The sequence below is a fragment of the Myotis daubentonii genome, chromosome X (assembly GCF_963259705.1).
Source record: "Myotis daubentonii chromosome X, mMyoDau2.1, whole genome shotgun sequence".
NCBI classification, from domain to species: domain Eukaryota; kingdom Metazoa; phylum Chordata; class Mammalia; order Chiroptera; family Vespertilionidae; genus Myotis; species Myotis daubentonii.
Window position 1 is genome coordinate 27,867,387 of NC_081861.1, and position 23,149 is coordinate 27,890,535.

The 23,149-nt window shown below is 39.3% G+C and overlaps 1 protein-coding gene across 1 annotated transcript in view; it reads left to right on the forward strand.

Moving 5' to 3' along the window:
• GPC3 (glypican 3) overlaps positions 1-23,149 on the forward strand; it is a 402,542-nt gene that overhangs the window by 283,912 nt on the left and 95,481 nt on the right. The window contains exon 6 of the mRNA XM_059680561.1: positions 11,506-11,626. Coding sequence (XP_059536544.1) covers positions 11,506-11,626 — 121 coding nt within the window. The remainder of the gene's footprint in view (positions 1-11,505; positions 11,627-23,149) is intronic.

Below are 23,149 nucleotides of genomic sequence, written 5' to 3' on the forward strand. Positions count from 1 at the left end.
AGTCATTATCCTTCAGTCTTTTATTTTAAAAATGGATTGAACAAAATGGTCTCTAAAGTTCTTTCCAGCTCTAACAGGCTATGAGATTCTATGACAAGAATATTTGAGGGGGAGAGAGTATGAAAGGAGGAGGAATTCCATAAAACTGACTTGATGAGTTTGAAATTCTAGTTCTTTCCTGGATGGCTTCCCAAGCAGTTCAAAGTGAAAGTGATTCAAAAGGAGCCCCAGGGTGTAATCATTCTCATTAGGAAAACTATAAGTTCTTTCTTCATTTGACTCCTCAAGGTATCTTTGGGGCTATAGAGGAGCAGATAAGTTGGCTGTTTGACATGTTGTCAGAGTTGTTTTTAGTTTCCAATATTGGAGAGTTTGGGTGAAATTCACATAATTACATCTTAAAGAAAATGTCTGCCCCATAGCACCACATAACCCCAATGGGCTTCTGAGCAAAAGACATAGAATTCAACGTCTGTTGCTCCAAATAATAGTTGACACAACCACCAGAATGAAAATTAAAAACCCTCTAACCACAGAAATATATCAGTATGGGAAGATATACATCTAGGGAAGTGCCAAGGGCTGAAGGCAAGTAAGAGAAGAGAAATACAAAGTGGCTTAGGAAAAAAAAAAACTGAGTGAGGGAGACAATTTTCACTCTTTCTGAAGGCCCTACAGGCTAAAGGTAATTTTTGATCTAGTTGTCCTTGTGTGCATTGCTGTGAACTTTTAAGTATTTAAGTAGCAGTTTATATTTTACCAAGTGCTTTACAATCACTTTTATTTGGCTTAGTAAAGTTTTCCTGGAATCCCATCTACTTTATGATCAGGAGAGTCACTTCTTGTTTGCTTAGCACCTCCATGCACACAGTTTCGCACAATAGGCCACTTGTTCCAGCAGGAGAGCAGGTGCAAAAGGTTGGGGAGCTGAGGACACCTGCAGCTACTGGGGCGGTTGGAGTGGGGGTGGTTTACACTTCAGTTCACCTTTTCTTCCCTCTGTTATTCTTTAGTTTTATTTTATGGCTGACAACTAGAGAGCGACAGTGCCAGGTTTGGACCTGCCAAGGGCAGAGCTATTCTGATAGTCAGATACTGGCAGAGGTGAGCACTTTCCCCTGTGTCTCTGTGCCAGTTACTCTGCCCGTGCACATGATCACCACTCTCTTCCACAAGGCCGACTTGCTGAGTGTCTTTCCTTCTACCTCATGGCTATGACTGCAGCCTGGATTCTGGGACTCTAGGAATGATTTTAAGGGAAGACAGCAGAAGTAGCATTTCTACCAGTACTCTGCGGACAAGACCTTTAAGTGTTCTTGGGCAAGTCTAACACCTTATTCTTGCCAATCCCTTCTCCTTCCCATCAGCCACTATATGCTGGTGTTCTGAGGGGTCGTGATGTAAGATGGTGTGTCTGTATTTGGGTCTTGAGGTAGTGGAGCTGCATACTCTGAATCACAGGTTTGCAAGGGATTCCAACACAGTTACTAGGTGAAGATTTCATTTTCTGAGGACCAGATTTGCCAAAGCCAAAACCAGGATGTAGTTTATGAAGTTCAAACTGAAGATTATGTGCCAGAACATTGGAAAATTCCAGACCTCCAACTACCAGGGTTCTGTGATTGAGCACAGGGCTATGTAGATAATTGATGGGTAAGTACTGAATGGAGAGCATTTGTATTGTTCCTGAAGGAAGACAGATAATTCTTTCTCTGACCCAAAAAACTGAGATTTGTAACCCTTTCAAAGTTATTGTCTTGACTGTTGCAAATATAACAGGTATGTCAGAGGATTTGTTTTCACAACAGTGACATGTCATTTAGTCAGACCCAGAAATGGGTTCAAGTTTATACTATTAGGAAAGAGTTTGTGATGCAAATCAATATTAATAGCAGGTGTGTAACTTGGAGTAAGCTCAGTGTGGGAACTAGTGATTGGTCTAAGGGGATGGCACAGGGGCTGGAAGGAGTGGTGCTTGGGCTGTGGGAACTCACTTGTGTGGCTGGCCTAAGTGAAAAGTGACCCACCACTTGAGTAATGATATTCCCTTGGGCCCAGGGAAGGAACTCTACCATTTTCTAGGTAAGCATTGTTTTACAAAGTGGTGCAATCTAATGGGTGGGACAAAGTGGTAGCTGTCCTTGGCAGGGCCCAGACACAAGTCTAGTAAAAGGTAGGTCCTCAGTCAGTAGAGGCAGTTTTAGGGTAAAGGGCCTCAGCAGAAACAGGCTGACAAGAGCTGGGCAGAGTAGGGCAGAGTTTCCACAACCTAAGCTGAACTTTGAGTAAGGCCTTCGGTCTCAGTTGAGTTCAACAGACATTTATTGACTACCTACTGTATTCCAGGCACTAGGTAAAGCATAGTAATGACCACAGACAAATGCAAACAGGAAACCAGGATAGAGCTCAGGTCATACAGCCTGGGGAAGTTTAGCTGGCAAGTGGAAGTCATGCCTAAACATCTGCAGTTTGCTCCAAAAACATGAAATACTGGTTTCAAGGGCCAAGACTAATTCCAGAAACTGGGCCTGATAGACCAGTCTGCTAAGCTATTACCTTCCTGCTTTTGTCACCATTGGCTCAGGACATGGGTTTTGAAACATGCAAGTGACTGTGGCTAAGACAAGAGGATCGTCAGAAAACAGTGGCAGGAATTTTGAGCCTTCTTTAAAAGTATTTCAGCAGAACCCATTCATATGAAACAATTTGTCTTTCTCTCATGATCTTGGGCGGTTCACAATGAGGTTCAGTAGGACATGCAAAGCAACATTTTAGGAGACTTTCCTTGGTGTTGCCACATATATTTGAAATGTGCAAGGAAAAAAATCCACAAGTATTACCTTTCCCTAACTCAGACTTACCTCTCTCACAATTGGTCTTGAGTTGGTGAGGTAGACTTTCAGAGTCCTATTTTTCATTTTGAAGATCACTGCAGTAAAGAATGGATGCTTGCCCTAGCCTGTTTTGCTCAGTGGATAGAGCTTTGGCCTGCAGACTGAAGGGTCCCGGGTTCAATTCCGGCCAAGGGCACATGCCGGGTTGCAAGCTCTATCCCCAGTAGGAGGCGTGCAGAAGGCAGCTGATCAATAATTCCCTCTCATCATTGATGTTTCTATCTTTCTCTCCCTCTCACTTCCTCTCTGAAATCAATAAAAATTTTTAAAAAATTAAAAGGAGAATGGATGCTTGTTGTGGACCCTATGAGTACCAGAGACAAACAAAAGAGTGTTCTGAAGAGATTTGAAAAAGTGTGTGGATGTTTTCAAGAGCCATCTAATTCATTACTTGTGACAGTTATACAAAGTGGAAGCAGAATCCTATATAATAAAAGGGTAATAAGCAAATTGTCCCCTCGACCAGGAGTTCTACTGGAGTTTGACCAGGGAGCGGGGCCGGCTGGCCAACCTCCCACATCCCCTCCCCCCGGCTGGCCTAGCCCAATCAGCCCAATCAGGGCAGGCCGGCCAGACCCCAACCATGCATGAATTCATGCACCATGCCCCTGGTATCTATATATAAAAGCCTAATATGCAAATAATTGTCCCCTTGGGAGTTCCACCAGGAGACTGGGAGTTTGATTGTGCTGACCACCAAGGGGTGGTGTGGAACAAAGGAAGGCCCCAGCTGGCAACCGGCAGCTGGGGAAGGGAGGTCCCAGCCAGCAGCCGGAAGGCCCTGATCGACTCTGAGTACCAGCCAGCCCTAGGGACCCTACCCATGCATGAATTTTATGCACCAGGCCTCCAGTTATCTATAATAGAGAGAAGGAATATGGAATGTGGCAGGAGGAGAGAGTGGAACAGGCTTTTGACACCCAAAGTTGGTCACTTGGGAAACTTAATGTCGGCCCAAGTAAATGATTTATTCTTCAATGGACTAAAATTAATTTTGAAACACTTGAAGTCCTCTCTCCAGACATCCAGTATATATATATATATATATATATATATATATATATATATATATATATATATATATATATATATAGGCTGGGCATTCTTCTAAGCACATTGCCTATGGTACCTCAATTTACTAACATTCATTCATCAACTAATCCTCAAACCAATGCGGGTGGCATTATCCCATTTTATAGATGAGAAAACTGGAGCTCATCAGGGTTTAATTACTTGTTAAAAGTCACAGAATAAGTGGTAGAACCAGCTTTTGAACCTGTCTGTGTCTTGACTCCAAGACCAGTGCTTTTTCCATCACCTGACTCAGCCTTTCTAAAATGTCTTATGTGTTCACCATCTCAGTAAGTAAATTGTGCAACAAACTGAATTTCACCTCTTAAAAATTTAATTATTAACCATTATTTTGAAAATCAGTTACTTTGTTACAATGTTCCTATGTGTTGTTGAGGTATGTGACCTATTCTCTGACCTTCTTTTTGACGCCTCTATCTGGGGGGAGTTATAGCCTCATTCATGTTCCACCAGCAGTAATACCAATACTAACTTGAATGGCTACTGCTTGGTCTCTCTGGGGCCCAATTTGCCTATCTGTAAGAGGAGGGCATTGGACTGATTTCAAGAGTTCATTCCAACTCTGAAATTTTCATGAGTTAAAAGTCTAACTTAAACAACTTAAAAAACAGGTAAAGATCATTTCCTTTTGGTTTAACTCCAGTGGCACAAGAAAACATCTGGTTTCTGGCCTAATTCTCTGGGCCAGAAGGAGTTGGTAAATGAGTTTGGGCTAATTGAATAATTAACCCCCATCATACACTGTGCTCTGTATATCCCTCCCTTCCCAATTATTGAGCTTTTGAGTTGAGGTGGGTTTTTTTTCTGTTATTGTAAGATTTAAACTAGGTCAGAGTCCTCTTCTCCTCACTGGTCTGTTCCCCTTAAGGACACCCAACAGAGAACTCTTTGCCAGCTCCGCCTATCCTGGCCTAGTATCCTGACTGCCCATGGTCAGGGCTCAAAGCCCAGGAGGCAGTCCTCACCAGTGTTCCCACAGTTACTGAAGTTCTCATAAGAATCCCTTTGCTTCCTTGTGTACTTTTCTGTCTGCTTACCTCCAGGCTCCTCTGCAGAGTTTGCTTCTTCAGACAAACATTCAGGTGATCTAATCTCAGAAATTTTCTCTCTCCCTTCTTTTCTCTGCTGGGGGCTACTCTCTGTAGCCATCAACTCTTCTCCCTATGGCAGTGATAGCAACTTCTCAAGCTTTCCTCACCATCTAGAAAATATTATTTGCTTCTCTAGGTTTAAATAACTTATTTATTATATTCCAAGACCAATCTTTTAATCGGTCCTCACAGTGAGGTTTGAAAATAGGCTAAAAACTGACTGATTCTAATACAGTGATTCCCTTACATAGCTAATGTCTACTAAATGAGATATAAATGGGTTTACATCTCCCTGGTTTCTTCTCTGTCTTTTCCTACCTTTCCATTGAAATCTATCCATAATTTCTGAAAGTCTGTTGCTTGAGAACACAGGTATTTCTTGAAGTATGAAGGATATATTTGTTTCTAGCACTCTCCAAATTTGCTCCAAAGTGGTGTTGCTGTGCCAACAATTATGAAAACATTTTTATTTAAATATGTGCATAGACCTGGCCAGTGTGGCTCATGTGGTTGGAGCATTGCCCTACTTTCCAGTCAGAGCACATACCCAGGTTGTGGGTTTGATCTCCAGTTGGGCATGTGAAGGAGTGATGTTTTTCTCACATCTAGGTTTCTCTATCTCTCCATTCCTCTCTCTAAAATAATCAATAAAAATATGTGCATAAGTAATAAGAATCAAATTGTTGCCATCGTTATGAAAAGCATTTGCAAAACTCAGCTATTTTCACCTTTGCTTTATTTTTCTGTTCATTTTTTATAAATTAAAGCTTAGTTTTGGATAGAAAAAAAGAACAACCTAATAGGCCTCTTAATATGGCTTTTCTACCCTGTGTTCTAGTTTTTTTTTTTATGCTCTTTAAATTATCCCATTTTCCACAGTGATTATTGTAACAGGAGTACTTTTCAAAGGAAACAGTCTGATAAACCATTGTTTGGGTTAGGGGCTACATGCAATACTACAATCTTTCCATTAGATGGCGATGTGAGAATGTGAGATCTGTAACTTGTTTGTGGCTGTCTAGAACAGGCAGCAAATTAAACTTGTGTGAAATCAAATTTTTTGGAGGGAGGAGTTAGTTCTTCTAAGACTTGCTCTCAAACTCTTGCCACCCTTCTAATGCCTAAGGGAAGAAGGCAAGTTAACTTTCTAGCAGCTTTCCTGTCCTCAATCATTACTAGTAGTGTCAAAATCAGCAATGTGCGTTTACTAGTAAGAAACCTTTTAAAGAAAGGAATCTCTTCTAAATGTGGGAGTTGTGACACTAACAACTTGTGCTGTTAGGAAAGTGCTTCTCTGGGTCTCCGTGTTTTCATTTACACAACGAGGAATTGGATAAGTTGATCTCTTAAGGGTGCTTCCATTTGGAATGGTCTACATTTGAATTTGATTTCCTTCTACTACACCCTTGCTGCCTCAGCCAGCATGGAAATGGGAAGAAAAGATCTCCCATTTTACGCTTGTTTGATTCTATTCCTCTTCTACAAGTGCTATCTTTGCTTCAACTGTCCCAAAACAATCACCCCCAGATGTCCTGTTTTAATTAGGTTCCTTTTCTCTTATGGCTTTTGCACAGGTTTCACCCCCCTTCTTTTCCTCCCTCATCCCCAACCAATCTGCCTGAACAGAAGCATATCCCCCATTTCACTTCACAAATAGGTTTTTCTTGGTATTATAGCAGTCGTTTTTGTGCTATACGGATACCAAAGTAGATGGGGAAGTGAGATGATGCCACATGTAATGCTTAAAGGTGACACTTCTAACATCACACACAACATGTCCAGTTAAGAAAACTTTAGCTATGAGAGGTAGGAACTTCCTTCTATTTATTTTCCCTCCTCTGCTGGCCAGTGTTCATTGCCAGAACCATTTCAAAGCTTTAGGAAACAAACAACATTCTGAAGAGAGGACAATTAATCTAATTAGAGATTAGTGGTACTGAGCAGACAACCCATTATTAAAATCCCCCATGGCCAACAGTGCCTCCATTCCTGACACTCTGAACAATCTTTGGATGAGGAAAATTATGGCTGTGATGGCTCATCCACATGCAAAGCCTGTCACGAACTATGTGCACCAGTAGCACAGAAGGAGCGAGTGGAAAAGAAATACTGAATTAATTAAAACAAAACTATGGAGACACCCCGAACTGAATCCCTCTGGGCTTGGAGCACGAAGCATACATGTTATGTAAAATTCCCTAGGAACACATCACGTATGTCACAGTGCTACAGCCAAGTGACAAAGACGTCAATCACAGTTGTCTCCTGCATTCATTTTCCTAAGAGATTTCAAATCACCTTTGGTGTTTGTCTACTGACATGGTGGTGGTGGGGTATTTATTTCTCTAACTTCAACACCTTATCTCCCAAGAATGTAAATATTTCACTGAATAGCAATACTGTGGACCTCTGTTTGGGAGAAGAAACCTCATACACAGGGCTCTCCCCAAGGGCTTTTAAAGGCCAAGCCCAGGAATCTGCTGAATAGGTAAAGAGAGATATTGCTGCAGGCACTGTTGTGAGCCTTGTAGGATGATACTAGTAGCTTGCAAATTGCCATATACAATGAAGCAATGTGGTGAGGAAATGTCAAATATTTAGTCAGTACGGGTTATTTCTAAGGAAGCAACAGTAGTATAATGGTTAAGAACAGAGGCAGCTGGAGATAGACTCACAAAGTTCAAACTCCAGCTTTGCTATTGACTAGCTGTGTGATCTCGGGAAAGTGATTTCACTTCTCTGTGCCTCAGTTTCCTCATCTGCAAAAAAAGGCTGATCATAATAGTTTCTATCTCATAGGGTTGTTAGGAGGATTAAATGAGGCAATACATGTTTTCTTTTTCCTCTGTGCTTATAACATTAACTGGCACAGAGAAAGCACTCAATGCTGACAGCTATTATTATTACAAGTACCACAATGTGCTCTAGGTGGTACAAAAGGGAACTAACCAAGCCTCAACCTTCAAAGAGATCACAGACTACATGGGATGGTGCATGGAATGTACATAAAAGGAGCATGAACAACGCAGGACTGTCTCCACTGTACGTTTAGATGCAATGGCAGCAGGTCAGGATGCATCAGAGTGGTTCAGTGAGGCCCTCAATTCTCATTAGGAGAGAACTTCAGGCATCTACAGAGAAGGAGAGTGAGAACCTGAATAAGTTAGCAGCTACCAGCATCAGTGGTATCAGTACTTTTGGGTACTGCTTTGTACAGTAAATAAAATAAAAGCAAGTTTTACGTCTTAGCCACAGGCCAGCTCTTCCCAACACTTTTGCAACCAGAAACCATGCTTAATTTACTAGAGTCCTTTGAGGATTTAAATAGCACACTGATGGAGCAGAATAATGTATGCTATTTCAACTTTTAAAAAGTTTGGCAAGCTTTAAAACCCAAAGCTGTTTTGGGAAAATTGAGTTACCATGGAATTGGGGGCCAGTGTTTAGTCCTGGTTCCTTATACATGGCTTGGAGATAAGAAACAAAAAATACTGGTAGAGCTAAAAGGACAGTTTTATGAATGACAGAAAATAATATAGTAGGGCTGCAAGAGATCAGCTGTGGGACTAATTTGATTTAATATTTATAAATGAGCTGGAAGAAGGAATGTAGTGTAAAATCCCTAAGTTGGCAGATGTCTTTGCACTATTCCAATGAAGATAATAAACTTCAGGAAAATGTTTGTTTTGTAGGAGTGGGCATAAAAGTGGTCAGCAAGCTTCTATATGAACAAATCCAAGGAAATGTCTCTAGAGACATTTATTTCAGAAGATTTCTAATGAGCCTTACCTTTTTATCTGTGAATAGGGTCTCTGCTTCAGACATCAGTAGGTGTAAATAAAAAGAATATGGAGTTGATGGTGTCATCAAAGGGAAATGATATTTAAAGAGAGAGGGTTATATGAACATAAAAAAGAAGACTAGTAGTAAGCTGATAAAGAATGTTTCTTTACAGCCCCCAAAGGCAGTTGATGTTTAATGGTTGGTGATTCATGTATTCACTAACTTTTAAAGTTAAATAAAATGAATATGTTAGGCTACCATTTTAGAAGAAATGCAATCAGATGTTCTCTTCAACTTGACTACGAAATACTTGCCTTTTCAGAGGATGACCTTCTTATTTTTTATTGTTGATATTATTACAGACATCCCCTACTTCCCCCCTCCACCCAGCCCCCGCCTCACCCCAGGCCTTCACCACACTATTGCCCCTGTCCATGGGCTATGCATATAAGCATATGAGTTCTTTGGTTAATCTCTTCCCGCCCTCCCCCCTTCCCTCTGAGATTGATCACTCTGTCCATGTTTCCATGCCTATGCGTTGACCGTCTGCCCCCTGGTGGTCATTGTGCGTCATAGCTACCGGTCGAATGGTCAAACAGTCGCCTAGGCTTTTATATATATTCTAGTGGCCCGGTGCACAAAATTCGTGCATGGGGAGGGGCATCCCTCAGCCCAGCCTGCACCGTCTCCAATTGAGGACCCCTTGGGGGATCAGGCCTAAACCGGCAGTTGGACATCCCTCTCACAATCTGGGACTGCTGGCTCCTAACCGCTCACCTGCCTCCCTGCCTGATCGCCCCTAACATCTCTGCCTGCCTGCCTGATTACCCCTAACTGCCTCTGCCTGATTGCCCCCAACTGCCCTTCTCTGCTAGCCTGGTTGCCTCCAACTGCCCTCCCCTGCCAGCCTGATCTCGCCCAGTCTCTGTCTCTCTTTGTTTTTCCCAGTAGTCCTCCAAACCTCCCTGCCTCCCTGTCTCCCTGTCTCCCTGTCTCCCTCTTCCCCAGCTGTGAGGGGGTGGGGCCAGTGGGGGCTGTTCCACCCTCTGCCCACCCTCCCTTCCATCCAGGCCTCTTCAGGCCCAGTCTGTTTTGTTTCCTCATTCTGAGAGAGGCTCCAAGAGCAAGCTGGGAGGGAGGGAAAGAAAGGGAGAAAAGGCTGTGAGCTGGTGGGCGCTGTGTGTGTCTGTGCACGTGTGTGGTTGTGAGTGAGTCTGAGTGCTGGCCCTGCCTCCCCCATCCCCATCTCCACTGCCACAAGTCCCCACCCACCAGTGCCTGCTGCACGCGCAGCCTGGGTATTAGGTCAAACCTCTGGTCATTTTGGATGTGACAGACCCAGGGTTTTTATATACTAGGATATATATAAATATACATATCTTATCTAATAAAAGAGTAATGTGCAAATTAACTGTCACTCCACGACAAAGATGGCGGCACACATAGCAGCCAGGGCAGGATGCTGGCTGCGTCACCCCAGCAACGTGAGCCCAGCAGCCAAGCGCAGCCCGCAGGCAGCACCCAGCAGGGCCTGCTTGGCGGTTGCTGCAGCCACCTACGAGCAGCCAAGCACAGGCCTGCTTGGCCCTGTAGCCACAGCGACCCGCAAGCAGGCAAGCACGGCCTGCAGGCAGCACCCAGCAGGGCCTGCTTGCCCATAGCCGTGGTTTGGAGCAGGCAGGCCCCGCAGAGAGCAGAGAACCACGGGGAGCAGGCCCAAGCCATTAGTAGGCCATCCCCTGAGGGCTCCCGGATTGGAGATGGTGCAGGTTGAGCTGAGGGGACTCCCCCCACCCCCCCGCACAAATTTCATGCACCGGGCCTCTAGTATATATATATTTAAATTTGTCCTTAACCTGGTTAAACTATTTTAATTGAAAAACAATATAAGGGGAAATTTATGCTGCAAATGGCTTGGGAAAGCCTCCTCAAAATAAACCCAGCTTCAAGGCCTGTGGGAAATTGTGGGAGGAGCAATTGGAGAAGAAAGAAGTAAAGAACATGCAAGGGTCTTTCTCCGTCAAATGAGTAGAAAGCACACTCAGAGTTAAGGTCTTTCCTGTGTGTTTCCCTGGCCAACATCCAGGACCTCCCTTAGCATTGCCATTGGCCCTTACTCTTCAGGACTATACACTAGACCAGGGGTGGGCAAACTTTTTGACTAGAGGGCCACAATGGGTTCTTAAACTGGACCAGAGGGCCGGAACAAAAGCATGGATGGAGTGTTTGTGTGAACTAATATAAATTCAAAGTAAACATCATTACATAAAAGGGTATGGTCTTTTTTTTTTTTTTTTTTTAGTTTTATTCATTTCAAACGGGCGGATCCGGCCCGCAGGCCGTAGTTTGCCCACAGCTGCACTAGACTGAGAGCACAATAAAGGCTTTATCTGTCTCTGTTATTGTTGTACTTCCAACACTTAGAAAAAAGAATGTTGAATGAATGTTTGTTAACTAATATTGTTCTGCACTGTAAAGAGACTCTATCTGCAGTGGTTTATTTTTGTTCTATGGGGTCATCCCATGGTTTAAAAGTCTGAAGAGAGCTTGTGGTCAGTTTCACCATTGGTGCCAAATACAAGTCAGCTTTCACTTTGCTTCAGACTCTCCTGTGACAAATCTTCTCTTTACCTTCACCTTTGCAGATACAGCCAAAAGGCAGCGAGGAATGGAATGAAAAATCAGTTCAACCTCCATGAGCTGAAAATGAAGGGCCCTGAACCGGTGGTCAGCCAGATTATTGACAAGCTGAAGCACATTAACCAGGTATGTGGAACTATATCCAACAAAAATGAAAGTAGCAAAGGAGTAACGGATGGATGGTGTTCACTGTGCAAACTGAATTCTTGGGTTTTGGGAGAGGCAGCCATTATTTATTTTCTTCAAGGATTCCCTCTACTAAAAAGAATTTTTGACCCTCGTTTTTCATCCCACTTTTAAATCATAAAGATTATATTGTAATATTAGAGAAAGCTTGGAAAATAGATGGAAAAGTATTTCTCACAGTGCCATTCTTGTATTCCAATTGTTTTCATTTTCATATCTTCTTTTCTAATATTGAGAAACATCACACTCCAACTTTTTACATAATTAGAAGTATACAAGTGATTTAGAGTTCTTAAAATTAACACTATATTGGAAACACTTTTTAATGTTGCCACAAATCTTCATATTAATCATTTTTGTGGCCATAAGATTCTTTTAAGTATTCATCATAATTAATCAGCTTGCTTTTGCTGTACATTCAGATTGCTTCAAAGATTTTACCATTATAAATAAAGCTACTTCTTCATACATAATGCTTTCTCCTGATATTAGATCATTTTCTTAAAGTATTGGGGTTATTGAGTTAAAGGATATGAGCATTTTTATTCATGTTTCTAAATTGCTTTCCAATGGGGATGTATCAGCTTTCACTGCCACCAGTAAGATGCAAGAGGACCAGTTTTACTACGCCTGTAACAACTTTTGATTCACTGCCATGCATAGAGACACCCACAGATTTGCTTGACCTATACACAGAGTTCTTCCTCTCAAGAAGTTTAGTAGCTAAGACACAAATAGAAGTTAGTTGTACCATCTGCTTGTGATTGCTTTGTGGCCACAATAAAAAATGCCAACATATATCAGAGTGACAGTGTTTTTGCCCCATGATTCATGGGTGGGAGAGCCCTGGCACCACTGACTTCTATTTGTAGCCTAAGAACTTAATGAAACTAAAATCCTTATGCAAGGACAGTGGTTTCTGTATGAAAACATTGGCATGATTTTGTTTTTTAATATGAAGTTTAGCAGTGAAATTTCTGTGGTTCTTAGAAAATGTTTAGAAAGGCTTTCCAAATAGTGGAATATTTTACTGCAAATGGCATTGTGAAATTATTTACAACACACTTGGGTGTGACTCCTCCAGTGCCTAATAAAGTGCTCTGCACTCAATGAGCACATAATAAATAGTTGTTACTGCTGCTGAGCACATGATAATGACAGTATTTGCATAACCATTTTTTTCTATGAACTCACAACCTCACTAAGTTCTATAAATCCTGGTTAGATATAGTGTGATTATTTAAAAATGCATCTCTGAAGGGTTCAGAGCACAATGTAAACCACTAATGGCTGAACTGAGGGCATGGTACTTTTTCACCTGGGGACAGTGGCAGTCCTCTGAATTTGTCCTCTGAATTATTTCCAAATTACCTCAAATCAATTTTATCTGGGTGGCTCTACTCAATTGGTTAGAGACCCCAGCATTGGTGAGGCCAAAATCTGAGGGCCCATCACTGTTCCCATAATCCTACCTGAAGAATACTCTCAATAGAGATGTTTGATGAACCGAACTTAAGGAATACCCACTATGTGTTCAGCCAGGTTCCAGGGAGTTTAAGGGTTCTGTAAGAGTCTAAAACTGTTTTCACGGTTTCTTCAGAGGGGACGCACAGCATAGAAAGTGCTTAAATAAAAATAAACAAATATAAATAAAGATGATGAAGAGCCAAAAGAGTGATGCTGCTCATTAATTTTGGACAGTTTGCTTAGGGATAAACTGGGCTAGGCTAGTGTATGGACTCCAGATAGACGCAGGTGTTAAGATCTGCCATCAACAATGAGTAGGTAAAGAGAAGCAGGGGAGTGGAAGTCATAAGAAAGATTAGACAAGCACCTGTGGATGGATTCTACCCCCCGCCCCACACACACACCTGGGAAAAAGAGGAAGCTCCATCATACATGGGCTTCTGTATGATCCAAAGTTCACTAAAGTATTTATAGTGAGTCCCTTTTGAAAACACTTAGATGTTTGGTATTAATACTATGGGAGACCATGTGATATAGTAGAAAGAAGATGAGCTTTGGATTGATAGACCTGAATTCAGTTGTGGCTCTTACTAGGTGTATAACCTTGCACAAATCACTGTTTCTCTTAGCTTTAGTTTCTTCATCTGTAGTATATAGAGATATCTTAACAAGGTTACTGTAAGAATTAGAATATATATATATATATATATATATATATATATATATATATATCCCGATTATATAATTAAATATATAACATTTTATATATTATACATATTTTACATATATATCCACGATGTATTTACAGAATACATAACATGTGTTGATATACTAAATGGCTGTTAAGATGATGATATTCAGGATTTTCTCTATAAGCCGAACCTGAGTTTGAATTCCCAGTACTTTGTACCAGCCTAATTCTGCTCCCCCAATTTTGTATGATTGCAGATCTCTTTGATCCACCTATCTTTTCTCTTTTGTATTGTTTTCTTCTTTCCCTTTCCTCTAATTTCTAGCTGCAAAAGCTTTTCAGCTTTAGGTAGGGACATATATATTGTCATAGTAGGAAAGGTCCCAATTTACAATTCCTTTATCTTACCTTCATCCATGAATATGTGTGTGAATATATTTTGTTCCCTTACAAAAACCATTAAGCAACCAATTCACATCCATAGACCGGTTTTACCTGTTTAAGTTGAGCTGTTAAAATTGGTTGGCTCCAAACACCCACATTGATTTTTTTTCTCATCTGCATTGCTTTCCATGGCTTTATTCAGGTCTTCAATAAAATTTCTATTTTTGATCATAAATAAGAATGGGATGATGATGGTGATGATAGTGATAATATGTTTATATTTGTGTAGCATTTGACCATATTTCAAAGGAATTTTATTTCCTAAAAGACTAACTACTTATGTTGAGAAAAATAGCAAACCTGGAATTGTATGACATAAAGCACCTTCACGGAATCATTCTTTTCAAGAACTCACTGTTACCATTGGGCATTATGTCATCCTCACTGCCCCCTGGGAGATTAATAATAAATAATGTTTGTTCCTTTTTATAGCTAGGGAAACTGAGGCAGAAAGCCATTAAGGGCTATGTGGGCATACTGCCAAACCATTCAGTGAGTTCAGTTGAAAATTTGATCAATCATCCAGATGTTGTTTCCTATACACTGCCAAACATCTGGACTCACTGAATGCCTGACTAAATTGACCTAAAGTTTTAGTGATGAGAAGGTAGAATCAAGTTAACTTGTCCAAGTTCACATGTAAGTGAGTGGTGAATCCAGGAGTGTAATGTTATTTTTCTAAGCCCCTTGCTTGGTATTAAACTACAGTAGGATGCTCCAACATACATATCTATAAATACAGAGGCATTGATATTTTTCTCTATCTATGCATGTATGCTCATGTTTGTCCATAAATATGGACTGTAGTTAGGCCATTTATAAGCATATCCAAAATAACTCTTCACTTTCTTCCATGGAAATTCTCAGCTGACTCCTTTCAGGTTATAGTTGCTGTTGATAGCACTGGAAATAATATGTTCACTAAGGGAATAAAGTAACATTATTTCCATGTTGACAGTCCCATGGTATAATCTTGAGGGGATAGGTTCAGGGTCAGGCCAAGAGCCCCTTTCCTGGGAAGGCCTGCAGGTGTGGAATGTTCTCCCCTCCTTCCAAGCCAGAGTTCATCTGTAACATTCCCACGACTGGAAATGAGGATCTTTTTATTTCCTTTTCAGTTTCTAATTTGTGTGAGGATTTATTGTCTTGTGTTAGGAGAAGAATTGAAATCTTTAAAGTTCTCAGTGTCAGTCCTGGAATTTTCAGGAACATATTGTGTGTGTTTTTAATGAAAAAGTTTTTTTTTTTTTATGTTCTGCTCCAAGGCTACTGCATGGAAAGAAGAACCCACAATTACCAAGAATGATCACAGTCCATTCTTACCCATATGTTACTGTGGGCCATTTGTCCTCTAACCCTATTCTGTTGGTAACATTTTCTCTCTCTTGAAGTTAGCTATGTACTTAGTGCTAATTTAGCAGTCCCAAAACTGCTATAGACATTCTTATTCCCAAGGAAAATCTAGCTGTTTATTGTTTTTCCCTGTTTCATTTCAGGTTCAAATATAATTCCATAAATTGTTTTCCTGCCCACTGTAAACAGTTGAAACCAGAGCAGTCAATACTTGTCCAGTTAGTGTCAGAGTTTTTCCAAGTTGGATAATGTCTTATCTGTTTGGGATGGTTAACATGTCCTGCTGAATGGTAGAGGAGTAGATGAGATGGCATCTTAAGATTCCTTCCAGTTGTGTGATTTCGTGATTTGTGGCTCAGGGTCTGGCTTTAACCCAGCACCATCTTGTGAACAAGTCTTGTGACTTTATTCTCTGCTCTGCCACTCATTTGAAAACACCCTATTTCAGATCACTCTTTTCTACTTTATAACCTCTCATCTTTTCAGAAATTGTTCCCTTCCCACCAGTCTTCCAGCTTGGGCAGATGGAACTTAAACTTACCTTTCCCTTCACCCAAGTCTTCTGTTTTTCTGCCTTGTTCTCATTAGGCTATAAAAACATTAAACTATAAAAACACTTTTGCATTTATCACCCCTAAGTTTCCCTACACCAGAGCTAGATCTAGTTAATCATGTGACTCCATATGAATGATAATAATTCTGCCATACATTTGCATAGCACAATTCAGTTTGTAAAGCTCTTTCATGTACCTTAGAAAAATTTACCTTCTCAGTGGCTTGGAGAAACAGGTATTATTACCTACATTTTCCCAGTGAAGAAACTGTGGGCACTAGAAGGCTAAGTGACGTACGTGTAGTAAGTGGTAGAACTAGACCTACAACCCAGGGCTACTGATTTCAGTGCTTTGTGCTCTTTCCTTCTACTTCTAAAAAGACATGGCACACCTTGTTATGGTAAGCAAGATCCATATATAAAATATATGCAGAAGCACAAATTATAGAAACTCATTAATTTGTCTAAAGATTTCCAAGTCCCTAATATAGTAATTTCTGTGGTCTTAAGGTCTAAATCAGAAGCAAAGCAAGAACAAGCATGTTGTTTATCAAATCTCAATTGAAGGTCCTTAGAAAACTACTACACTGTATAGTGTGGAAACTGAGGTACTTTGTGGTATAGGTATGAGTTATAGATAGTATACAAGCTTTCTATTAGCTATCTGTAATTCATAGAATGATGTTAAATGGTGAAAGAAAATTTTAAAATGTAGAAGTGAAATGTCTTCACTCCATTCCTCTTCATGAACACCTGAAAAATTATTTTTAAGATTCTTGAAGGCTACTTTAGTATCATGAAAATACACTAGCTTTTGAAATAGAAAGCTAAATTTTTAATAAGTTAATTAGTAAGGTTGTTAAGTTCCAGAAAAGTACCTAAGACATTCCTTAGCATGTGATTCAAAAGAAAAACATTAAGCAAATCTTAGGCATGATAGAAAATAACTCTGAATAACTTATTTCATAGTCTTCTCACAATAAAACCAGTGAGATTCATAAAACACTTCTCTAGTCCAATGGTTGTTGGGAAAGCCAACACTGATATAAAATTTCTAAATGAAGAAGAAATCTTTAGAGAGTCAAATTTAAATAAAAGAACTTTCCAAATGGAATTATATCTCACTGTCTTGTCACTCTTCTTTATATATAAATAGCATGGCAGAACTCAAATTATTGCCATTTCCATATGGAGCCAGAATGTGTGTGTGTGTGTGTGTGTGTGTGTGTGTGTGTGTGTGTGTGTGAAACACAGAGTATCTACAATGACATGTTAACAAGAGCCAATGAATGACATCTGAGTTTCAAAAAGACAATGCGTGTTGGTCTTTGAATACCAGACTTAGATTCTGTGTAGCTAAACATTATTTCATGAAGTAAAAAGAAATTAGCTGATGCATTACAAAACACATTTATCATTAAAAAAAATCTTCTGTCATTTTGCTTAATAGCCTAAAAAATAATTACAATGTCTGGTGGTTTTGAGAGCATATGTTTTTAATATCTTAATTACTATGTACAGTTTAACACTACATCAAGAAGTATTCCCAAGTATTTCATATTAAATTTTTTGAAATGAACTATTTTATATATTTAGAATATACAAGATTAAAGATATTTTAATTGGGTCATGTATTTTACTGCTTGCATATTTATAATTTTTCAAAAATAGTAGATGAGTCAGGAGTGGTGAGCCAAAATGTAGTTGATAACAGTGTTGTGGTAATATTGAGTTAACAATGAAAAGAAATACATTGTCTTTTTTCATTGCAGTATTGTACTTTCATGAATTTTTGTTGTTGTTTCTTAGTTAGAAGTATAGGAAGTGTTAGCTATGGAAAGACAAATTCTACATGTGAAAAGGCAATTCTATTAAACTATACAGTTTTACAGTTGGAAATATATTTCCAAAATATCTCTGAAATCCACAGGGTCTCATATTTTATTTACATTTAGTTACTGGTAAAATGTAACACCATATTTTGAAATAAATGGTTACAAATGGTTGCTTTTTACCTCCATAAACCTTTACTATAAGCACTATATTGTTATATCTATTTTCAAATACTATTTGAGAAATTCAGAAATAACTTTTCATATATATATATATATATATATATATATATATATATATATATATATATATATCTTGCTTCTGGACTGTCAGCTCCTCAAGTCTAGGATCATGCATATAATTTTCTATTTCTTATAGTACCTAACATATATAAAATAGGTGCTCAATACATACAACATTTTATTGATCAATTCATTTGAAGAACTCAACCTTTGTTCACTCAAATTATTTCTCAATTTAGTTTCAATTTAAGGCATGTTTCACATTCAATATTAACCCATTTCTGTACTAAAGAACAGGGTTACATAAGTACAAATTATAGTTAGAAGGATTCTTTAGGTGGTAGAGGGTCCAACCCTCTAGTTTTATAGATGAGGAAATTATAGCCAAGAGAGTGAAATGACTTGCTCAAAGTCATATTGCCAGTATATAACAAAGCTGGGACTGGGAAATGAACAGATCAATATCCTGTAGTGCCACTATTGTGCTTCCACATTTTCTTATACAATACTCCCAACCGTAGCCGAAGCCCATTCTTTAGCAGTTCATATTAGGAACAAAAAGAAGTACAGCGTGAGCCATGATCTTGTTAATTATTTATCTCTTGTTATGGATATTAACTAGTGTTTGGTTATAACAAGTACACCTCAGTGTCTGTAGCCTCATTAAACCCATTGAACAGTTGTTGCACACAGGTCAGGGGGTGGGGGGTCTCTGATGGGATCACTGAACCAAAAGCAGGCAGTGTCAGCAGGACCTGTTGCTCATGGACTTTTGCCCACGCATATTTGAACTTAGGCTCCTATCCACATTCAGGAACCAGTCATTCTTTCACTCACATGTTCTGGATTTCAACTCCTCCACCTTCCTGGGAAACCTGTAATAATTTATCTAGTGCCTTCTCCCTCCTTCCAGTATGGCAAAATTAGCATCATATTAGTCAGTGGGCTTATGCACAAGTTAGCTCAGTTGTTTAGGCAGCATATTCAGAATATGTTCCATAGGGAGTAGTGATGTGGGAGAGGTGCTGTGGAGTTGTGCTGAGTACCCCATTCCTATTTTATCCAGAGCAGCTATATTTTAAAAATCTGCTTTACATATCAGTCTTCTGAGTAAGATTACACTTAAACAAAGGGTTCCAACTGCTAAAAGAATAAAAATCTCAGGGTGCCCTAAAGGCTAACATTTACGATTTAATCTCATATGAGTCATTTTTTCATTTGAGCATTCATTCAATGAGTGTACTAAATATCTACAATACACAAGGCAGTCACAGAATACCTTCCAATTCCCATCAGCTACCTCCTAAAATGAACTGTTGCTTAAAATGGTGACCAAGTGGAAGAGTATGAATGGCTTGGTCTAGTCCTATTGAAAGTGATGTTCCAACGTGATTTTGTAGGGCCTATGTTCCTGTACTAATGAGCCAAAAGTGTCTTATTTGACATTGCAGACCAACAACTAAATTTTCCTTGCCCAAGTCATTAGGATTCTGACAAAGTCCAATGGAAATAAATACTGAGCAATTTGTCTTAAATTAGCTTGTCTATACAGAACAGATAATTTTGTCCCTGGATGGCAGTCCTGTGTAAATAAGCTCGATTAAATGTTTGGCCTCTGTCTTGTATGCCCATGGTTATTTGAGACTTCAACTGCAAACTTATTTGATACATGATCAGGGATGTCTCCATATTCTGTATAGGCTCAATATTAGTACTTAGTAAAGGTAAAATATTAACAATAGGATCAATTCTGTATCCCTAACTATATGGCTGCCTTAGCAACCACAGTCATTTTGTATAGCAACAGTTAGGTAGAATATTTCCTGCAGAATTCTAATTAATGTCCAAAGTGGAAATTACATAATTATTGGATTTTATTGGATAATTTCTTAATAGGGTTAAAGTATGATCTTATTTGTTTAATTAAGTTGATTTAGATATTATTTTCTTCATAGTCCATATTTTGCTAAGTCATCACTTTTCATAGTAATATCTATTCTATATTATGGGCATGCAATTAATAAGAGCAAAGAAGCTAAGAAAATTACTATTATAGTATATCATAAATAAGGAGTCCCAAGTTCAGATCAGTTATTTCCAAGTTCACTGAGTAATCTTCCTATTATCATGATATCACTGTTAGAAAATTTTGAGTCATCACAACAAATAAAAGAACCAAAAGACTAGAGACAGGCACCTTCTACCCTCACCTTTAATAAGGGGAGGAAACTAGATTGTGGATACTACAAGTCAGGGATTCTGCTGTCACATCTTAGCAAAATTCTGGACTAGGTTCTTGGAGAGCATGAGCTTTCAGAAGTCACCACGATGGTTACTAGAAGTCACTATGGGCTCACTCAGAACAAATCAGGAACCAGGGCTCACTTCCGTGCACACCTGATCTTACTAAATCAAGAATGACTCAGACATGGTATGTCTAGATTGCAGCAAGGCATTTAACAAAAGTTCCTAGGATTGTTTTTCAACAAGTGGCAAGAAATGTTGACTAAATAATCATATAGTTTGATAAAGTGTAGCTAATTAACCATCATACCTGAAGAGTGATTTCTTAACATGACAATGTCAGCCTGGAAAGAGGCTTCGGTTGTTTGCTTTGTACTTGACCCTTACTACCTGAAGTTTTTACCAGTGGCCTGAGGACAGAGAAAGCATGCATCTAATATTTAGAGATGGCACAAAGCTAGGTGGGATTAAGCTAACCTATAATAATAAAAGCATAATATGCTAATTTGGCCGGACGTCATTCCGGGACGAAGCTGGGGCTGTGAGAGAAGCCCAGCTGCCTGCTGGCGGCTGGAGGGAAGCCGGTGCTGGCAACCGGGGGAGGGAAGGCCTACTTTTTTTTTTAAGTTTGTGAGTTTCTACTTTAATGAAATTAAGAATCCTGGAAAGCATGGTAGAACATTCAAGGAAGACCTACTCTTGCACGAATTTCATGCATGGGGCCTCTAGTATATAGACAACACAATCAGTATCTAAAAATATCAAAGTAGACTGGAATAGCAGAGAAAGCTAACAAAGTGAAATGTTATAGGGATAGCTCTGGTCAGTGTGGTGCAGTTGGTTGAGTGTTGTCCCATGCACAAAAAGGTCACTGGTTCGATTCATGGTCAGGGCACATGCCTGGGTTTCGGGCTTGATCCCCAGTAGGAGACATGCAGGAAGCAGCCGATCAATGTTTCTCTTACATTGGTCTCTCTCTCTCTCTCTCTCTCTCTCTCTCTCTCTCTCTCTCTCTCCCTGTCCTTCCCTCTCTCTCAAATCAATAAAAACATATTTTTTTAAAAATGTTACAGAGATAAATGTAAAGTATTACATGTAGATTCACAACACTGTTTTGTAAACACAGTGAGGGAACCAAACTTAGCAGGCACATTTGTTTTAGTTGTGATGGAAACAGCTATAAAACCTTCACTGACCCACCAGACTCTATCTCTCAAATGTAGACATCACTTAGCAGCTCTTTTGATGTTGTGGCCATTATTGTGGTGTAGGGGGAAGAGGTAGGTAAATATGTACATGTGTGTTGGGATTATCCAGGCAGGGGCATGGGAGTGAGTGGCTAGAAAAATATTAATGTATCCTGTCTAAATGTTCAAAAATCTATTTTGGGATTGTAATGTTCACTGCTCCACAGAAGTCTTTGTTAAACCAATATTACCTGCTTTTGTTGTGAAGCCTTTTTGGTGTGTGGTTTAGAGCCATACTGAGAAATCTGAGAGCCACAGCGCTATATAGTCTAGTTTGGGGGAAAGTACAAAGACTCTAGAACCAAATGTAGATCTGGGTTTAAGAACAAATTATTTAACCTCCCTGTACTCAAGTTTCCTAATCTTTGAAATGGGTATAGTATAATCTATCTTGAAGGATTAGTACAAGTGTTAGAGATAATGCATGTAGTAGACACTCAACTTTTAAGAGTATATTAAAATCTTATTTGTATTTTTCCTTTTTATTAAATTTATTGGGGTGACACTGGTTAACAAAATTATACAGGTTTCAGGTGCACAGTTCCACAACACATCATCTTTATACTATATAGTGTGTTCACCACCCCAAGTCAATTCTCTGTCCATCACCATTTATCCTCCTCCACTTCCCCCCGACCCCTTTCCCCCTGACAATCATCACACTATTGTCCTTGTCCATGAGTTTTTTTCTCTTTTTTGCTAAATTCCTCATTTTATACGTACTCTTTTGCTTCATATTATGATAATAGGAAGAGTTAACATAAGAAAAGTCAGGAGTGACCTTTTAAGTGGCTTGAATCTCTGTCCCTCAGTTTACCAATTTCTGGAATGGAGAAACTACAACTTTTCTAGTTTTGGTTGTTGTTTAAATGATTTAAAAATTCTAAATATAATAATCTAAATGCTAAAGATTCTTGGGAAAATATATCTAGCCAAGCTTCAACAGATTTTTGAACTATTTAAAGTTTAGTTTGGCTCAAAGTAACTGAATGGAAAATGAAGATGATAAATTATATATATATATATATATATATATATATATATATATATATATATATATATGATTGTGTATGATATTGTGGGTTTAAATTAAGTTCTTCAGATTTTCCCAAGTTTGAACTCTGCCCTAAAGTAGAGGATCTATAAATAGGCAGGCTGCCCTTAGAGTACAGCTTAGAGATCTTACCACATGATTCAGAGCCCCATTTTAATATTCAGCCCCACCAGGACCTTTCATGGAAGGGTAGTATCAAGTAAAGAGACTTCAGAGCTATAAAGTTCAGGACAAGTTAATCTGCATTCCTTTTGCATTTTGCTCTCTGGTTGAAGATGGTGAGAGGTTCCTAAATTTAAAACCTTGCTGACATGATATCCTTATTGGCAGATGTC